At 32.3% G+C, this 20,804-nt stretch overlaps 2 protein-coding genes and 1 long non-coding RNA gene across 11 annotated transcripts; 1 reads left to right on the top strand and 2 right to left on the bottom strand.

Moving 5' to 3' along the window:
* The first annotated feature begins 139 nt into the window (after positions 1 to 139).
* Positions 140 to 1,251, top strand: LOC114409100. Its single transcript, XR_003665990.1, has 2 exons — positions 140 to 635; positions 733 to 1,251. It is a non-coding gene; the product is annotated as an uncharacterized LOC114409100 (long non-coding RNA).
* A 1,366-nt stretch (positions 1,252 to 2,617) lies between these two features.
* On the bottom strand, positions 2,618 to 6,702 carry LOC114409098 (protein PEROXIN-4-like). 3 transcript variants are annotated; one of them, XM_028372407.1, is made up of 6 exons: positions 6,440 to 6,702; positions 6,313 to 6,350; positions 5,925 to 6,044; positions 5,715 to 5,843; positions 3,687 to 3,816; positions 2,618 to 2,984 (listed from the first exon to the last, which is right to left on the bottom strand). In XM_028372407.1, the coding sequence occupies exons 2-6, from the start codon at positions 6,316 to 6,318 to the stop codon at positions 2,896 to 2,898; spliced, it is 474 nt and encodes a 157-aa protein (XP_028228208.1). In that variant the 5' UTR covers positions 6,319 to 6,350; positions 6,440 to 6,702; the 3' UTR covers positions 2,618 to 2,895. The 3 variants fall into 3 exon arrangements, with proteins under 3 accessions (XP_028228208.1, XP_028228207.1, XP_028228209.1); XM_028372406.1 differs by having other exon boundaries at positions 6,313 to 6,334; XM_028372408.1 differs by lacking the exons at positions 6,313 to 6,350; positions 6,440 to 6,702 and having other exon boundaries at positions 5,925 to 6,050.
* Positions 6,703 to 8,257: 1,555 nt separating this feature from the next.
* On the bottom strand, positions 8,258 to 15,539 carry LOC114409095 (TOM1-like protein 9). 7 transcript variants are annotated; one of them, XM_028372399.1, is made up of 10 exons: positions 15,344 to 15,539; positions 13,333 to 13,411; positions 12,715 to 12,813; positions 12,505 to 12,618; positions 12,090 to 12,250; positions 11,059 to 11,140; positions 10,838 to 10,923; positions 10,485 to 10,682; positions 9,395 to 9,876; positions 8,258 to 9,095 (listed from the first exon to the last, which is right to left on the bottom strand). In XM_028372399.1, exons 1-10 carry the CDS (start codon positions 15,442 to 15,444, stop codon positions 8,497 to 8,499), a joined length of 2,001 nt encoding a protein of 666 aa, XP_028228200.1. In that variant the 5' UTR covers positions 15,445 to 15,539; the 3' UTR covers positions 8,258 to 8,496. The 7 variants fall into 7 exon arrangements, with proteins under 7 accessions (XP_028228200.1, XP_028228205.1, XP_028228206.1 ...); XM_028372404.1 differs by lacking the exon at positions 15,344 to 15,539 and adding an exon at positions 13,620 to 14,096 and having other exon boundaries at positions 12,090 to 12,266; XM_028372405.1 differs by lacking the exon at positions 15,344 to 15,539 and adding an exon at positions 13,620 to 14,096 and having other exon boundaries at positions 12,090 to 12,266; positions 12,505 to 12,601.
* Between the last annotated feature and the right edge of the window lie 5,265 nt (positions 15,540 to 20,804).

The following is a 20,804-nucleotide window of genomic DNA, read 5'->3' as shown; positions in this document are numbered from 1 at the left end:
CTAATTATCGTAATTGCACTTAGTATTTTCCAAGCACTTTTTTTAAGGCTTAACTACTTTTTTTATCCTATAATTTAGTGTTTTTTTATTTTCATTCTTTTAATTTTTGTAAAATATATTTTTTATTTTTCGTTCTTAAAATGTTTTAGATAGTATTTTAAACTGTAAAAAAAAAGTGTTTTGAATAGTGTAAACAAACACATTTTGTGATCACATAAAACCATCCAATTAAATGAATATTGCTACTCAAAATATTTTCTTTTATAAGCATCTACTTAATTTGTTTTAAAAAATTTCGCAAAAAGCGAAAAATGATAACGCAACGAGAAAAGCCACTGCCCACTGGTGAGTACCACCGTAGCAGCTGGAAAGCAATGATGAAAGTTGCATTGCACCTGCGATGCGAGTCCGCTCCCTATGAGGCACGTGCGGATTCTGTTTAGCCGCACGTGCCTTGAGCATTCAGTAATTACAGCTAACCCGCCAAAGTCACTTACAGTAAGTAGAACCATCGCTCAAGCTAACTCACAGTAAAATCCAAACAAAAATGGTGGAAAAAGAAGCCATTGAAGAAGCTCAGAGCAAGCTCCAATCAGAGTTCCTTCAAATCCTGCGTAGTAGGCGACCCGCTCAAGGTAGTTTAACAATCAAAATTCACTCACTAATTAACGTCCACGATTTCGCTGTGTATTGTGCAATGATTTTTTAAATCGTTCGTTGTATATGTTTCAGTTACACTAACAGTCCAACTCGCGAAGCCAGTGGCGAATCCTTTGTTTCAGGACTCTCCTCCATCGATCAAAGAGGTATCAACAACACTCATAGCATTTTTTTTTTCAATTTCTGCTTCAATCTTGTAATCTTGTATGTACCACTTTATATATGTATCGCATGGTGTATGATTAATATGCAACATCTAATAAATTCTTAAAAATGATGATGTCTTTTAGAATTGGTAATTTATAATAGATTGCCTATGGATTAAATTTCACGGTGGTACCCTCGGGGACATCCGATATATTTACATGGTGAAGCAGGAATGGTTTTTATGTAAGAGCTAGAAGGGAAATAGGAGCTAGATGGGACAGGATTATTTTAGTCTCCATCAATATCTGGGACAAATTAAAATTTTTTGTTATATGTTATGTGAAGATTAGTTGAGACTATTGATATATGATGGTCTCAAATCATGTAATATTTTCTTGTAGCAAGGGTTGTCTTACAAACTAAAGTGCCAGAATTAAGTCATTATGGCCTTGTCTCAATCATGTAATATTTTCTCGTAGCAAGGGTTTTCATGAGTGAAATTACAGTGTGTTCGAAAAGGAATAGGATGCGAGGTAGCAAGGGTTTTCATGAGTCAAATTTCAGGGCGTTCGAAAAGGAATAGGACACGAGGTAGCAAGGGTTTTCATGAGTGAAATTACAGTGTGTTTGAAAAGGAATAGGACGCGAGGGAGCCGGTCGAACAATGATCAAGGTTGCATGTGAGGCTCACAAAAACTCAAAATGTTGGAGGCACAAGGATGGTTTGGAGGAGGGTCATGACAACCTTACCAAAGGAAGGGACTAGAAGAGGAAGTGGAATATGTTCATAATGTGGTAGCGACAGCCGGATGGAGGTGGTGGCAGGCAAGGTGGTCATTGGTGAGAAAGAGGGGCATTGTCCAAGGACAAACGGGAAAAAGAAGAGAAAAACAGAAAAGAAAAACTTCAACCATTGATTTAAAAATTAAGAAATCAAACAGTCCTAAATGGCTTTCCCACGAGGGAGACATAAGATGGCTTCGCACCTAAGCCTGCGTCTTGATGGTAAAAAGTAGTGATATTTTATTATGTTGTATTGTTTGAATTGATAAAATTGTAATGAAACAAAGTAGGTTTATGATGAAATGAATTCCATCTGATCTCTTTATTTTTGTCTCCCCCTTCCTACCAATTTGCGGTATAAGATGGAACCAAAATCACTAAATTATTAATCTAAAATTATTTTTTTAGTGAATCCAAAACATATCCCAATTAAAAGTGAGAAATTAAGGAGGTGTTTGATTTGCCTATTTTCTGTTTTCATTTTCAATGAAAATCGAAAATGGTGATAAAAATGTGTTTGGTTGGATTTTTGAAAACATTTTCAATAAAAATGAAAACAAAAAACAACCAGAAAATGAAAATAACAAAATTTCATTTTCAATGTTTTCAATTGAAAACAGGAATCTCATTTTGGGTAAAATGAAAATGAGATGACAATGAATGTAATTTTAAGAAAATTTAAAAATACAAAAAAGACAAAGTCAATATATCATAAATTTTCAGTGTTTTTATTTCTTAAAAATAGAACACAAGAAGTCAAACCAAACATATTTTCAGAATTCTAATCTTTTAAAAATAAAAACAGTTTTCAGAAAATGAAAACAAGAAATGAAAATAAAAAATGAAAATACAAACCAAACACACCCTAATGTTTCTAGATACTAAATACACTAAGACTGAAAATCAAACCCCTAATCACATGCTTAAAGGACATGATTAGTTGCAATGATCCCCAAGAAGCTTCTTCCTCCTAGATCACAGCCATCAGAAATTGCACAGCACAATATGCTACTACGAACTCAAATTATTGAATGCAACCTCAAGATATGGATTTCATAAAACTGAAGCAATCAAGGATTATTTGAATATTTGAGATCATTCTGGCACGAATCCAGATATGCGAGGTCACACCAACACTTTGTACATTGTGTACAAGTCACTACTTTAATACAAATCATCAAACAATCAATATCAAGTCTTAAAATGTATACATTTCAAACAAATTAAGATTGGAACACAGAACTGATGTATCTACTGCTAACTTGTTGCCTAGACTAACATAGGAAACAAGTTATCTAAAATCATTCAGCCTTTCTTTGGCATTGCCGCGAGTCTCGTGTACATTCTTGCCATGGATTGGTACCCTCTAACATCCCCTGAACGCAGAAGATTGCCTATAACAACAAATGAATATAAGTGGCTGAAAAAAGGTCTCCTTTCATACATGCACAATCTTTATGTTTCAGTCCCTACACCTAGAAACTATTTGTTTTAGTCCTTACACATTTTTTAACTCACTTTAGTCCCCCCACAAATGCACTTTAATCCTTTTAGTCCCTACAATTTTGGACATAAAGAGTGTATGTGTAAAGACTAAAACGAGTGGTTTTTAGGTGTAGGGACCAAATGAGTAGTATTAAACCTTTCATTAAGAAAAAAGGGATGAGGGCATAGATTTGGAATGGGCTGACGGCGTAAGGATTTGAAGTTCTTTATTTTCCCAACAATATCAAAATTTTATTGTAGATAGTTTTATAATCAACAACAAAAATCTAGAAATATATATGTAAATTCAACCATCACACACAGTTAAAGACAACAAATGAAACACCAGATTCTATAGCACCACCTCCCCATCCATTCTCTCAAGCACGATCGATAAGCATGTGGTTGTATAAAATAGTTAATTGGCGTATCTTTGGCATTTCCTCAATCCTCAAATCCAGCTTCAATTTGATCATCCATAATGAGGTAAAGTATATAATATGAAAGAGTATCATATGAATTCAAGTTTCTTTTTCTTGCATTCTTTCTTTTGATTCCATGAAACTAGAGACAAATGAGAAAACAATATAAAGTGGAAAAAGTTAAACAACCTGAATCACAATTCAGTGGGCTGTCAGGTTCTGGATGGGCCATCAACGCAATTATAGCCCTACAGACAGATTGAAGTGTCCAAGCAGGGCTCCAAGCATTTTTCAAGATATCTAGGCAAATCTCCCCAGTCTGGAAAATTACTAGATGTTTAAACAATTGTCATGAAAAATTGTCAAGAACTCCAAATCTAAGAGAAAAATGTTATCCATCAACTTATAAAGAACAGGCAATCAAACTCAAATCAAAGACTTCCAATTTTCAATGAGTTCCTTATGAAACTGAAAGGGGCTAATAGTAGGCATAGAGCTTAGGTTTCTTTTACTTATCAGCCTTCCATAAATTGTTGACATTATTGCACTTTCCACCATTGAGAAGGTAATCATTTTCAAACTGACACCAAGCACAAACATTCATCATTTTCAAGCATCATACATAAGCATCAAGTATATCTATAATAAAAGTGATAGAAATTATGTCATTTCAGCATTGATAATTCATAGCAGGGCTGCTACCAGGATATATAATTCCATCATTCCCCATGCAAACAACTATTTGTGTCTGTTTGATGCACAGAATCAGACATTGAGTTGCGGCTTGGAATTGGAATTATGACATTTTTAAGTTCATCTAGAATGTTCAATTCAATGGAATTCTAATAAAATTAATAGTTAAAACTAACAATTCTCAATTTCTAATCTCTGCCCTCTGAATTACAATTCCTAACCTCATTCTCACTATTCAGTTGTTCTCCCTGTCTTTGTTTCTCCCGGCAAGGTTATCAAATCAAGAATCAAATTGTGAATCACCAAGCTTATTTTTGAATCATGAATCTTAATTTGTATCGAATAGTAAGATTCCAAGACAACAAAAAGTTATTTCAAATATATCATATAGATGATATATGGTGTTCAATGTGGTAATTTCAAACCAGAAATAGATAAAACTTAACCATAAGTCTTATAAAACAAAATTATTAGTTATATATGAGTTTGGGAAGCTTTTATTTTAGAAGAATAGAAACACAGCAATGAAATAGCCAAATAAAGTGCATGCAATGAACAATTGGATGACAACTAAAGTAGAGGAATAATCAAATAAGTAAGTTCAAAAGTGCTACTTCAATTCCTTCTCATTTAACAATTTAAACTTATATGATTTTCAAAAAAAATTCATGACAATTAGTGAAAGTAAACAAAAATAATAATAATGAATCATGCGATTTGTATCAATGATACAAAATTGCACAGATTCATTCATGTACCAAAAATACAAAGTCATTTGAGATTCATCTTATGATGCAAATCAATAGGTAGCCAAATGGTATCAAATCATAGGATTTGAATCATGAATTGTAGGATTCTAGTAACTATGCCTCCTGCTACCACCACTGTCATTGCCACCCCCACCATCACAACTCCTACCACCAATTTTTGCCACTGTTATCCATCACAACTGCCACCACCCTTGCCCCACTGCCCCAACCTCACCCTCACACCACCTCTGTTGTTGCCACCAGTGCCATAGCCATTGCCGCCGCCACTACCACCACCCCGCCCCATTATCCCTGCCACCATTGCCACAGCCGCTATCATCACCAATCACCATTGTTGTCACCTCCATAGCCACTACTGCCGCCACCCCTTCACCATTACTGCCACCATCCCTTTGCCCACCGTCACCACTGCCACCTGAGGATGACATAATCCTACCCATAACTACCACCCATTTAAAATGAAGGTGTCGAAATGGAATTGAAATTCAACTTAGAATAATAATTCTAAGCTCTAATTCCTTACACAATCCAAACATAGGATATATAATTCTCCAAACCAATCAATATTGGAATTGCAATTACAATTTTGAAACAATAATTCTAATTCCATTCACAAAACAGACACAGATACTTTTTTAAACTGTGCATCACTTTAAAAAAATCAGAAACCATTCTTCAGAGAGAATTGTGAAATAAATTAGGATAATATAACTCTCTTCAGAAATCATACAGTTTACATGGGGATCCATCCTACCTTAAAATGCACATTTGGGTGAAATATTTTAGTCAAAAACCGGACTTGAGGTGGCTGTAGAGGATACTGCTCCGGAACAGAAAACGCAAGCTGGAACACACCACCCTCATAAGGAGTCTCAGAGGGTCCCTAATTGTGAACAAAACAAACCAGAGCAAATTTCAGAATCATCACCAACAAGTTGTAATTGACAAGCCTTAGTTAGCATACCTTGATAAGAGCGGTCCATTTAAAAATGTTTGAATCATCACAAACTAGTTGAATATCAAGATCAACAGCCTTTTCCCGCTGCACCTCTTTGTACTCCTTGAACAGCCTTGCCCGCGATGCCTGCATGAAAGACACAATCCAAAGCCAAAATGGCCTTATTGAAGAATCAACCTCAATACAATTGCAAGAGAAGGCATCAAAATCAGGAACAAACCACCACCTTGCAAAGTTAATAATTCAAAACACCTAGTCCTAAAGATAACCCACAACATAACAGTTACATCCATTCAGATTCATGACCCATAAGACAATTGCGTCCATCGCATCAACTCTTAACAAAAAATAATAATAAAAAATTAAAACAGAACAATAGTGAGTGGCAACGAACCTGCATGCTGGATATGCGCAACCTGGAAAACAATTTAACTGCAGTTTTAAGAGATATATTTCACTATACGTTTGTGTGAACAAAATTGAGAAACCGTAAACAAATTTCAAGGAACAAAGAATGGTACCGTGTCGCAACTCTTTGGATTTCACGAGATGAAAGGAAGGAAGAATTGGTGTATCGCGTTGGGACAATTATGGATCGGAAATGAAAAGTAAAATGGAACTGTGCAAACCCTAGAACAGTGGACCCACCAAGAAGATGATAGTCTCTATAGCACAGTTGGCACCCGCGTTTTTTTTCCCCCGCTGAGATTCAATGAAGCCTTTAGTTACCAACACCGATGGGAACTAATCAGTAATATTTCCTTATGAGATTAGAGCGTCCTGGTTAGAAATGGTACAAACACTCAAACACATTCTTTAATACTAGTTTTTTAAAATATATTTTTATTATTGGCCAAAAATTACTAATTTTAATAAACCTCACTTCGTCTTTCTCCAATACAGTGTGATCAAACAAAAAAGTTTTGATAAAAAATGTATTGCTAACATTCTCATAATTAGATTAGTTTGGATAAATGTCAACAACACACCCATATATGTTTATATTTATTGAATGAAAAACATTAAAATCAATATGATAAAATAATTAATAAAATAAGTTTAATGATTATGCATTAATGATTTAAAATAATTTATTATTATTTGATTCTATAAGATAATTATTATATTTGTGTGTATAATAAAAAATATATATATATAAATTACATAAAATAAAAATGAAAATATTTAATAATGACATCTATATAATTTAATAATTTATCTGTATGTAAATAAATTTATTTAATTTAACAAAAAAATTGTAATTTATAAATTTATATAATTAAATTAAAACTATTTAATAAATATGTTTAGCATTTTAACTTATTTTTCATACAATAATTATAAAATACACTTATTCTCTCTTTCATCTTCTTTTGTTTTTCATTTTCTTCTTATCTTTCTCTTCCTATTTCATCCCATTACTCATATAATATTATTTATATTATTATGATTTTTTTATTTTTTAGTTTATAAATTACAATAATAAATATTTAATATTAAATAAAAAATAATTTCACACAATTATGATACTTAAGAAATCAAAAGTACGATAAACTCGTGCAGAAATAATATTATATATAAAATATAAAATATTTTAAATCGAATAAGCAAAATAGTTTAATAGTTGTTGGAGAGGTGATGTAATCGAGTCTCAACTCTCACCCCTGCACTTTTATCATTTTCTAAATTTCCAATGTTACAACTTACACGTCAATGACACCTAAGCTACCCACGTTAGTACCATATCAGTGTCTCGGTAGCATTATCATCAGTTGTCCATGTTAGCATAGAGCATCACGTCAACCGTCCATGCCAATGTCAACCCATCATGTTTAAGTCAAGTACTAAATTTTTGAAATTAGGAAACTAAATTCGCCCATTTAAAAAGGTGACCAAAATCACGGGTTAAATAAGAACAAAAGTGTACCATGTTGTCTAGATACTTAAAAAGTAGTGGTATCTTAATTGTTTGTGTTGTAAATCATTTTGGAATTAATTAACTCTGTAATATTCTTCAATATAAATAAGACCATTATGCTGGATGGAAAACTAACTAAATCAAATTCAAAAAATATTTATTTCTCTCTTCTCACACTCCACATCTTCAGCAAGACCAGACCCATCATCCGTTAGTTACTGCAGCCACAATCCCTACTAAAAAATTTCTATTCGACTCAATATTCATTGTTGTGTAAGGCATGCTTTTCTCCACATTTCGGTCAGCATGTAGGGTTAACTCCTCTTTTCCTTTAAAAATGCAGGCGAGAAATTAGGGAATAGAAATATTGCGTGAAATATATTTCACGTAATTTCACCCCTAATTTTGAGGGAACACAAACTTCAGTTCAACCCATAGGATGTTCTCTCTATTTTTCTCCCTATGTTCAGTATTTTCTCTAGAAAAATGTACATAATTTATTGTCAATTGCCAAACAAGCAACACTATATGGAGCAATAACAATAAATAATGTACATATATTATTATATTTTAATATATGTAAAACTAAAATGAAAAGAATGAAGAAAAAAGAGGAAAAGATTTAGCAAACAGGTGAAAAATGCAAACCCAATCACAGTTTTACATGCTACCAGTTGGATCAGGAGTAAATTTTGGTTTCACTTTTGCCATGTTAACAAGGTCCCCAAATAACTCATCTTCTGGCTTGGAAGGCTTCCCCGGTGGCACATAGGATGTAGAAGAAACCTGGTTAGAATTTCTCAGAGCACCATCATCTCTGACAGATAAACCATACATTTGCTGCTCAACATACTGAACCCTTGGTTGCTGACCATAGCCATATCCTCCGAATTGGTTGCCATACATCTGTTGAGGATACATGGAAGCCACAGGACTATTATGCATTTGATGTGAAACCATATCCATATAGGAACCAGCAACACCCTGAATATTTTGCGGGTACAAGCCTAATTGATTGCTTTGAACATGGTTATTGATGGTTGACATATGGACAGCATTTGGCTGCATATACATTCCAACAGCTTGGTCATGCCCCATTGCTTGAGGTCCCTGAGGATGTGCACCGCTTTGTAAACGCGTCATAACCATTTGAGTGACTTGCAGTGGTTGTGGGTATTGACTGCCTGCTACTGGACTATCATTGTCTGTAGATTGTGCTTCCCAGGGTGGTGGCGGAAATGATCCACCACTTGCTGTACCTGTAAACCAGAAAATAAAAAAGGGTGAATGATGCAAAAAATCCCAAATAAGAGAGCACAAATGCTATACATTGACATTCTCCCTAATCCAATCAGTCACCAACCCAGCAAATTACAGCCTGTCAGTTGGGAAAGAAAACGTTGAAGACCTATGAATTTGCCATGAACCAACTTAAAAGCAGCAATCAGGGATCAGAAATCAAAATTCATCACAGCAACTGCTAAAAAGAAGAGAATGCAATTGCAAAAGGATTTGAGTCAAACAGGAATTAAACACAATAAAGAAGCATAAAGTGCACCATAAACTGGTGAAAGAGGCTGTTGCTGTTGCGCAACCTGGCCATTCCAGGAAGGACCTGTGCTCTGCGCAAAAGGTGATTGCTCATACCGAGGTGACCCCACATTTGGCACACTTCCGTTGGGGTAAAACACCCCTTGAGATATGAAAGTCTGTTGTTGAAATTGAGGAGCTAACGGACTGGTTTGGCCAACAATATTAATTGGCTGGGTATTAACAGAAATAGGTGCATTGCTTCCATTAGAAAACATATCAAAAAGAACAAGGGCATTCTGTTGAGACATAGGGCTGGCTGGCTGCTGTTCTCCAAGAGGAACAAGAGCAAGTGAAGTCTCTGCTTTTGGTGAGTTATAGTCGTCACCACTGAGTAGGTCCACTTTGGGATCAACCTTTGCAGGGGGGGCTGATCCATTTGATGTTGGGGGGGCAGGAAGCATTAGCTGATTTAATGTTTGCGACCCAGCTTCAGCACTAGAAGACGATCTGCAAAGATATATTAAGATGAAAAGCCATAAAACCAGAAGACACCAGACAGGTTAAGTCAACTTGGAATTAATTTCATACACCAATCTGTTTCTGCATGTTTATACATGAGTAAATAACATAAGCAAGTCTGCAGCCAAATCTAGGCTTATTACTTAGTTCAACAAAGACAAGAGATTCAACAACCATTACCAATATATGAAGCAAAACACGTTGATGGAAACTTCTGAAGATGGCATATTACACTCCCAACTCCCAAGAATGACAAAAAACTAAAGCATCCGAGATAAAATAATAGCACAAAAATTCACAAAGGTTAGCTTTAAAGCTTACAGCAAAAATTCATCTTCAATATGACTCCTAACAGCAAAGACACCATTCCACTAGAAACAATACAAACAGGTTTCCAGGGTTCCATTGGCACAAAGTTTAGAATTTATTTTGAATTATAAAATTTACTGGGTCAAACATACCAAATGGTAATGAAATACATGGATTCCAATCGGGTATAAAAGGAATTATTTGAATTTTCATTGGGTAGGACTCATAAAATCATATGCCAATGAATGCAGAGCAATAGTGCAGAACAACAATAGACAATTGACAACCTCACATCTGTTTGTTTACTTGTGTCTCCAATATCAACCAAAGGACCATCAACATCTACAAGTGCTCCAGTAGGAACAGGCTTCGGTTTCTCAGTATGATTTTGAGCAGAAGTTCCTGAAGCAATGGATTCATGCTTGGCCAGGACACGCTGCAGATCATCATTCAGAGCTAGGCCTTGGCAAAGCAGTGACTCATCCCTGTAAAAGTACACAAAATCATTCATGATTAATGGTTTTTGGTTTGGATTTAAAGAAGAAAATTTATTGAGAGTAGAGTTAACATGAATCAAACATGTAAAGAATATATAATATGACAATAATTACATCGTAATGAAAAGGGAACAAGGCCTTACGAAGTTGAATTAACAAGGTGCACCACTCTCTGCTTGTATGTTCGACATTGCTCCACTAAATCAACAATAACTTCCTGCTGAAGCCCCTGAAAATAGAAGGTCATAAATGAAATGTCATATATTCAATAGAATCAGTAGTTCTGTTGATAAAAACCTTAAGCTTCACAAAATATTTTTATTCATTTACATCATAATTTGAAAGTTTGGATTGAACAACTTACTTCTTTGTTACCAGGGTCTAATGCATTGAGCATTTCTGCAAGAACATCCATAATACCACGTGCATTCTGAATTTCGGACAAACTGGCAATAGAAAGTTCAATCAAAACAAATCAATGCATGATTATTGACGGTAGTCTGTACCATGTAGCCTAATTTTGCCATCAACATAATAGTAATTAGAGAAATGATGACAATATACACTCTATTATTGGGTATATTTTATGAGTCCCATTGAAAAACCTTGGCCCACTCTCTAGTTTCTGTTTTGCGAGACCCACATGAAATTCTCTAAATAAAAAAGAATAGGATCATGCTAACAAGCACCCTAAGGACACTAGTTAGGGAGCATTTAGTACACCCTATTAAATGCTTTCAATTACTTTAAAAAGCAAGTATCAAATGAAAGATGATGCAACAACCATCTTAATTGATAAAAACAGTACCAAGGCTATTTATAAAAGAAACAACACATGGCTTCAAAATGTGACATCTGAGCTACAAAGAAAACCTAGATTGGTAATAGATATGGTTATGGCACTGAACTATACCAGATTTATACCACCTCCGTTCCTAAAAATAATACTCTTTTAACTAATTTACATCCTTTAAGAAAGTTGGTTTAGTTAGTTAGTAGCATTAAATTTGTTAACAATTTATATTATTTTTCTAAAATTACCCTTAAAATTATTGGGACTCATCATCTCATTCTTTCCACTTAATGATTTTCTATCTAATTAATTAATGTGTGTTGGTCATCTTCTCCAATCCTCATAAGAGAGATAATGAATTTAACAGTATTTTGGTGAAAAAATAATTACTGCAAGAGGCAATTTGAAAAAAGTCTTACAGACAAACAAATTCAAAAGAGTCTTATATTTAGGGACAAATATAATTAACACATTCCATCAAAGAAAAATCAGAAGATAGCATTGAATTAGAAGCCAAGAGATAAGTATCCATCAATATCAAGTTATCAACAATGAAGTCAACTTCCTTATACATGATGACAAGAAAAGAGATAGAAATATACCTTAGGGCTGGAAACTCAGACTCCACTGAGGACTCAGCTGTGTCTTGCCGAGCAACAGTGTCTCGTATATTTTGAGGGTATGATGACAATGGCTGTGTTTGTAGCGGTGTAAATACAGGTGTAGATTGCTCATACCTCTGAGGGAATGCTGTGCCAGCATGCTGAAACAAACAAATCCTTTATAGAACAAAAGGAATAGATAAACAAATTAAATTTAAAAAATTTATGAAAATACTGAGTGTAACCATCAACATTCAAAGTCAAAAAACCCATATAAGCAATCAGATGATGAGCATTATGTCCAAAAGAAAAGTGGCAAATTCTTCTTTTAAGAACTGTATCTTTCCTGTTTGTAATGAGTGGCGATGAAATACTTGGTAAAAAAATCTCAATGCAAATAACTTGATTAACATACCAAAAGCTCCTGGTATGCTGCATAATACTGTGGATATCTTGCCCTTGACCCTCCAAAAGCTTCTTGCCAAGTATCTATAAGAATCAATATCTTCTCTCTGACATGATAATCAGGCTACAATTTGCGTGATAAATATGATAAACATATTTTTCATGATGAAATCAGGTATAAAATAGGAAGGCTATGAAAACATCCAAGAAATATCAATACCTTCTTCTTTACTATTTTCACCATCTCATGAAGAACATCTCTCTCAGCAACATGCATGTGGACAATGTCCCCACAATTCTTTATGATTGTCTCCAGCAGCTAAAATATAGCAGTCAAATGGAAAACAAATGAGCTTTCTCAATTATTAAAGATGATACAGAAATTTTCTTTATACACAGACTAGATAGAATCCTCCCTGTCTGAGCAAACCTAATTTATACAGATCTAAGGTATTCTCAGACGGAAGTAATGAACTAAAACATCCAGGCAATCTGAACAAGGAACAGCAACTGCATTATGGAACATTCAATTTCCATATAAATCACACTACTGACTTTACTCCAAACTAGTTCAGAGAAAAAACTTCTATTTCAAACATCAAAAAGAAAATGGCACACTAATAGTCAATAGATAACAAAATCTTGTATTGACTTTACTCCAGCTATTTATCAATCAACATTGAAAAGATTAATCCAAGGAATCAAATAAGTTAGTTTCTTCTCTTCTAATAATTTTTTTATTTAATCCACAGGCATATATGGTAGTTGTGGAATGTTGCATCTATTATTCCTTAAATATATTAAGGAAATGTCTATTTCAGACAAGCAGAGAGCTTACCGTCAGTGCAAGAATTTGAACTCTAGGAACTTTACTTCCAATCCGCTTCTTTATACCTTTAACAACATCCTTTGCTTGCCTGATAAATCATAACCAAACTGAGTTAGCAAACTCTCAAAGACAAACCAGGAAACAAAATTATACTTTTATACATAAAATTCCAGTTAGACATTTATATATGTTCCAGCCCATCCCAGATAAGCATAAATCGGTGGGCCCCACGCAGATGTCCCCGACAATCGAGATACAATGCCTCAGTTAAGACAGAAGGAACCTGGAAACCCGACCTCTAGTTGGCTCAAGCAAACATCTCACTACGGATCATCTAGAGGATTCATTCCAGCACATGGTACGCAGGAAGGTACAGATTGCATTTATGAGGTATTGCCCACGCAACAACATGAGTTACGCCTTGTCATATAAGAACCTCTAGATGGCCCCTGATCGTTGATCTTAACTAGGACAACATTAGTCCCCCATCTTTATCGCCGAAATATGGCTGTCTATCACCCCCAACCCACTGGATTTGGTAACTATAACGCATCCGAAACCCACCATCTTCACCTATAAATATGTGACTCCTCCCCTTTACTAGTAAGATCTTAGATTCAATATATATTGTTACTCAGCCAGAATCACTCTTTAATTCGAGCATTAGAGTCTTTACAGGCACTGCACCACCTTCATGGTGCTCTGCCATGTCCAACCTTCTTGAAGCCACTCGCCATCAAGAGCGGAATTGATCTGAGCACGAATATACATACCCCGTTCTGAACCACCCCAGACAATATCCATTAAAAAAATAATTTTGATTTGCATTTTCATTTTTGTTATTTTTTTAAAATTATTTTTGTTTTTAAAATATTAAAATTTTGAAAATATGTTTAGTTTTATTTTTTGTTTTCTTTTTTTAAAAAATAAAAATACTAAAAATACATTAAAAATATGTTTTCAAAAAGAAATATATTTTAAGATTTATTTAAAATTACATTTTTTTCACTGTTTTTATTTTACTTAAAATAAGATTTTTTTATTTCAACTGAAAACGAGATTTTATTGTTTCCAGAAAATATTTTCATTTTCAATGATCTAATTAAACGTATTTCAATCACCATTTTCTATTTCCAATAAAAATAAAAATGAAAACAGAAAATAAACAAATCAAACACTCCTAAAAATTCTAATTCCAAACTGTATAAACTCAGAAATGCATAGAAACGTAAATAAAGAAATAAAATAAGATGTTCCACCATTTTTTCCCATTAGCAAAAGACTGAAACAACTCACAATCTCTTGGAAACAATAAATACTATAATCAGATATAAGATTTCCAAATTATGAAACTTAACCTAATGGACACAAACATAAGTATTAGCTCCTAGAAGGCTCATAATGTCCTATAGAAAGGAACTGGCAACTTATAGTGACCAGAAGCTAATTAGACATCACACAGCATCAGCATAAACAAGTGGATCATGCACGAATTAGTATAATCCATAATAGCCATCTACTATCCCTATTCCCTAATTGATCAATGGAACATCACTCAATCCCCAATATCACCAATTCAAAAAGTAAAAACTCAAGCCCAGCCTCTGGCTCGAATTTGAAATACCTTATTTCAAATTTTTCTCTGTTCCATTGCTGTTACAGTTAATAAAACAATGCAAAAAGTGAAATCACAACCATCAATATCATCATCATGAAACAAATAAGAGTATAAGAAACGCAGAAGGAATTAGGAAACGCCAATCTTCATCCATCGACACTAACTCCACTCCATAACCCAGCTACCATCGTCAGAATTAATCCATAACATAAAACCAAAGAAATCTCACTCGTGCATTTTTGTCCGCAACAATTCCGCCATAAACCGCAGAAACAAAAACGAACTGTTCGATCAAAACACACAACGAGGAGAAAGAAGAAGAAAATGGCACATAAAAAAACACGTGCACTCTCGATTACGTCAAAAAAAGAAAAAGCCGCGAAAATCCGAAGGTATACGCACCCAAGGTCACGATTGAGTATGTCACAGATCTCCATGTTCAAGGCCCAATCAGGGCCCACGAGCATGCTGCTCGTGGCACGTTCCACCAAGGGATTCACCATGGCCTCTCGCCGGCGAGATGAAAGAGCGATTCTGGCGATAGCACAGAGAGATATTATAAGTAACGGTCTCCAACAACAATAACAAAGGTTGCTGCTACTACGTCGCTGAATGAATTCCGTTGAGGTAAAGTAGGGGTAGAATTGGAATGAGAAATAAGGGACCAATAATTGGAGTGCACGTGGTAGTGTGAAGGCTATGCCACATCGTCACCTGGTAACAGTCCAGAAACAAGATTTGCATCATATGCAGTCAAACAGGATTTTAATATAAATGCGGACGTTGTTTCCGCAAAACCGTAAAATAGGAAACTGAATCAAAATTTAATCATATTTGTATGATTTTATTAAGAAAATATTTCAACCAAATCTTTACCCTTTTTTTCCTGTATTTCAACCAAAACAAAATAACTACATAATGAATCAAAGTCACATTAGGCCTAAAAAAACATTTGGTAACACTTTTTTTTCTTTTCAATCCTTATAGAAAAATAAATAAATTAGTTTTTATACATATCAAAACACAATGCAGTGGCCAGAAAAAAAAAACAATGTAACAAAATTGAAAATAAATAATATATATATATATATATATTTGACAAGCTATTTTAATACAGTAAGTTTATTTAATTAATAATTTGATTTCAGCCAAATAAAACAAGTCAATCCGATACACAACCATTTCTAAGTAAATTTTAGCTTATTTTCTTACATAAATTTTATAATATTTGAATAAACTTCTCAAAACATAGTTATACTAGTAAACAAAAATAAAAGTGTAATGATTAAATTTATCATACTAAGATGAAAAAAAGTGTAATGATTAAATTTATCATACTAAGATGAAAAAAAGTGTAATTATAAGAAAAAACTCTATAAATATATTTTTCGCGTAGAGATTAAGCATTGATAAAATTTCTTGATAGTATAAATCACTTTTAACTTCAATCATAATTCGTTATTAATATGATTTTTAAAATAATTATTATAAAAATTAATAAATTTATTATACATAATAAATATGTTATAATTAGATAATAATATATAATTTTTTACACATTGTATATACATAAATTAAAATAAGATAACTTTTACAAATTCACTAATAAGAGAGAAATTTATTTCATTCCCCTTTCTTATCTTCTCTCCATCGAAACAAAGCCTTTAACAAAGTGTTTTATTTTAGAAATTACTAACTTTTTATTTTCGTTTTCCATATTTTACCAGCACTAATTTACTTGAAACCTTTTTTTACTTTTTTCATTTTATAAAGAAAAATAATTATTCTTTTTAAAATGGTACTGTATTATTAAAAATTATTCAAACATTAAAAAATTATTTAAAATAACATTATAAGTTTTTTGTAAACAAGAGGAAGCACATCACAAAAAAAACAAAAAAAAACAACAACAACATTGAGCGGTCAATTGCCCATTTGTTTCAAAAGTAATATATTGATATACTTGAGAACAGTTAAGCAAAATAATCAAATTTTCATCGTTCCTTTGTAATATGAAATTTAAGATTTATTGCTCTAATTTTTAAGATGATGAACTATTATAAATAAATTCAAACATGGAAAGTGATATATCCATGTACCTGACGTATAATTGAAATTTTTTTATCATAAATCTGAAACACATAATGATACATAAATAATCAAAATTAAAAATTATCAATCATATGATAACTTAAAAAATTATGTATATTTTTCTTCTTTTAATCTCAACTATTTAAATGCGATTTAATGATATATATTTACCATTCTGATTTTTCGTAATAAAAAAGTCCTCATTATTATGAATAAACAAAGTTCTCATTTGATATATTGCATATATAATCATACATCATATATCATATATTATTTTGTAGTTATCCGTTAACTTAATAACTAATTTCACTAAATAATTTCAATTTAATTAACCACCTCTTAAAAAAATTAACTTTTTAACTCTTAATTTTAGTTTATAACTTTCCGGTTAGTTTCGTCAAATGCATCACAGAAAGCAAATTAATCAAAGGTTTTGTCCTATAAATTAAGGCAAAGTACTTCCATTATTTTCTCCACCGGAAAACATCAATGGCTTTGACACTCGAAAGCTAGTTCAAATTCTCTTCCTTTGATGTTCTATAATGAGCAAAATCAAACATTTATTACTCATATTTCAAACACTTTTTTTGGAATAAATAATTTTCATATTTACCTCAAGTTACAACAACTTTTTCGAAGTCAACCTTCATAACATGTCATGAATCACCGTAATCATTAAGCAAAACTTACCATATGATTAAGCCAATGCAACTGTGACGAAGAAAACATACTGTACCTTTTTTTAGAAGAAAACAGATACGATCACCTCTTTCAAAGCAAATCGGCTTAGAGATAACCATCGACCATAGCCAAGCGTATATTCTCTGCTAGGATAAGAAACCTCAGTATCGAATGAATTGTATTTATTTTGTATATTTCTTACTTGTTAAAAAATTTAATTAATTACTTTTAATATAAAAAAATTCTCCTAATAATTTTTTTTATATACAAAACTTCAATCTTACATTTTATTTAAGAAAATTGAGTACAGACCATTCACTTGTTAAGACTGTTTTATATAATGAAATTTGATGAGATTTATGTACGTTAATTATAATTTACGCCTAATCCCCTGAAAAACCACAAAAAAAATTGATGTAAAAACACCACAAATTAACATATTTAGATTATAAACATCCTCTTTTTTTTTTTACTGCAGATTATAAACATCCCACAAATCTTGTGATAATAATTTTTAAAAAAAAATCTAGATAAATGTACTATCTAGTTTGTAGATAAATTGTAGTGATAGAGTATGGTTAGAATTCTACACCAAAAATTGCCAAAGTTATCACACAACGATCATAATTTCTGTCAACTACTTTACATTGGTGGCTCCATCATGTCGCTATTGCCATCGTCATTTTGGTGCCCTCGCTCAGCAGGCAAACCGGCCAGCTAATGGAAAGGACGCCGCCATATGAATTTTTAAGGATATTTCTACTGATAAACAACGCTCTTGGTCGGTGCTTCAGTGGCAAATAGCATGTCTTGGAAAGGTTGTGGAAAATATAATTACATAAACTAAAATAAAGAGACTGTGCAATTAATTAACCAATAACTTAATATTTTTATCAACAAACTAATTATATTAACTTTATTAGTGGAAATGATTAATTCTATGATTTTTTTTCTTTTTTCTTTACTCTTAATCATCCAACTCATTTTATATCTTCAAATATTTAATATAACTATATACTCAAAATTTGAATTTAATGTCTCTAATTAAATTAGAATAGTTTTACATTCTGTAACTTGATTTACGATTGTCTTTAATTAGACTACCTGTCTTGTGATTATATGCTGCATAGTAGTATTTGCTACGCAAATTCTCAATATTGATATTAGGTCTCGGCAAAATAATATGCAAGTAGTTGTTTATTGTTACTTTACTATTCAATATTCTGTTATGATGATGTTTGATTATGGATTATACCTTTATACAATCTTTGTTTTGCCCAAGATATTACTCCAGTTTTCGAATATTTATTTCTTAAATTTAACTCTTTTAAAATGAGAAAGTAAATTTTAAAGAATAAAAAATATTGATGAAAAGATTAATAGTTAACCAGTTTTAAAATTAGATATTATCTCAATCTTTATTTTTTAATCAATAATTAGTAATATATTTTATTCTTAGAAGTATATTTTATTTACTTTCAGGGAGTTAAATTATATTTTTTAAAAAGATGATTTTTAGTTTTTTTGGCTGTGTGTATAATGAAAACAACAAAATTTAAACTTCGAACTTTGTATAAACTATTCAAATCTCCTGCAACTCGACTTACCTGGTGAGTTAAATGAATATTCAGGTAGAGTTTGGTCCAGCTAAATTTTAATTTTTTTCTCCTTAAAAGAAAAGGTTGAGCCAAACAGAATTGCATAATATAATTTGTAACAAAAAGCAGTTTGTGCTTAATGTTTATCCGTAACAAGAGACGAGCTACGTTAACTAATTTGTAACCATTTGAATGTATTCTCGAGGTAAATTATATTTTATACTTTTGGTTCCGTGTGTTAATTGTGATATATATATATATGCCAGTAACGTCAATATTAAATAAACAAACAAAATAGATTCATCAGCGCGAGAAAGGATATAAAAATAATGTAGACAAATACATTAGAAAACTACGTACATGAATATGTTGATTTGTAGTTAAAAATGTTCCTTGTATTATTTGAATGTAAATTCAATTGATAAAAGTAAAATAAACAAAAATAAAAACTTGATCCATTGATAAAATTATTTTTGCCTCAAACATAACTTTGCAATGGAATCCGCTCAATAAAATTGCTTATTTTATTTAAAAGCACTTATTTAAAAAATAAAGTAAACAAAATAATTTAGAAATGATAAAATATATAAGTGAAATTTTAGGACTGAAAGTTTGGAAACATATATTCTTTCTTCCTTATACATATACTTCTTATTTTAAGTGCAAGAAATATATATAAAAAAAAAAATATTTTACTGACTATTTTATTCTTGTGGGGCCAAATATTGACCTAATATATATGCCAAAAAGCATTGGAGTTTCATCATAAGACACAGAATTCTATGACGGTTTAGGATAGAGTTTTTTATAGTTTATCTTTGTTGGCTGACTTTTCTCATGTAATTTTTCCAAGAGGAATATAGTTAGTTCGGCCATAAAATAAAAAAAAAAAAAGTTGCCTCAATAAGGAACAGGTGTGCCAACAGCTGGCATGGGAGGGTGGATTTCATGTCCTCAACAACTAGATTCAGTAGAGTCTGGCTTATAGGGCCTTCTTTACCTACAAGAAATGATTAATGAAATCAAATCAACTCATAAAATGGAAGAACATTAATTTACTAATGCTACATATAACTGAGTGATGAAATGTCTATGCACCCAAGAAATGCACAATGAAAAAATAAGAAGAAGAACATAAGCTTCATTAAATCTATTGATGATTAATATACAGCATGTCAAATGCCCACAACTAAATAAGCCGAGACCAAGAATATTAACTATTAATTGTCGGGAAAAAAAATTGTAAGCACTATGATAGCAACTTAATAAGGAGTCACAAAAACAACATTTTCTATCCAAGCTTATTATTAGTTGTATCTATTCATTTAGGCAACTCGAGTCTTATACATCAGATAATGATCTATATATGAAAAGAAATGTCTATTCAGTTAATGAGCACAAGTACTGTTTTTGTTAATGATACCAAAAGAGTTACCATTTTGTTTCTACTTTGCTTTTCATTTTCAAGAATTTGTACAAAAAGTGGTGAAAAA

This window comes from Glycine soja, chromosome 4, assembly GCF_004193775.1.
Source record: "Glycine soja cultivar W05 chromosome 4, ASM419377v2, whole genome shotgun sequence".
NCBI classification, from domain to species: domain Eukaryota; kingdom Viridiplantae; phylum Streptophyta; class Magnoliopsida; order Fabales; family Fabaceae; genus Glycine; species Glycine soja.
The sequence above is the reverse complement of the archived record's forward strand: the minus strand, read 5'-3'. Positions and strand labels throughout refer to the sequence as shown.

What these genes read in the sequence shown, in the direction of transcription:
- LOC114409098 (XM_028372407.1), bottom strand. An exon ending in ACCCAAATGTGCATTTTAAG is followed by an intron (nt 3,817 to 5,714) that starts GTAGGATGGATC and finishes GTAATTTTCCAG; the next exon opens with ACTGGGGAGATTTGCCTAGA. An exon ending in CCCACTGAATTGTGATTCAG is followed by an intron (nt 2,985 to 3,686) that starts GTTGTTTAACTT and finishes TTGTTGTTATAG; the next exon opens with GCAATCTTCTGCGTTCAGGG.
- LOC114409095 (XM_028372399.1), bottom strand. Translation starts at nt 15,444, where the DNA reads ATGGTGAATCCCTTGGTGGAACGTGCCACGAGCAGCATGCTCGTGGGC. An exon ending in ATACTCAATCGTGACCTTGG is followed by an intron (nt 13,412 to 15,343) that starts GTGCGTATACCT and finishes ATGATTTATCAG; the next exon opens with GCAAGCAAAGGATGTTGTTA. An exon ending in TAGACCCTGGTAACAAAGAA is followed by an intron (nt 10,924 to 11,058) that starts GTAAGTTGTTCA and finishes TTCTATTTTCAG; the next exon opens with GGGCTTCAGCAGGAAGTTAT.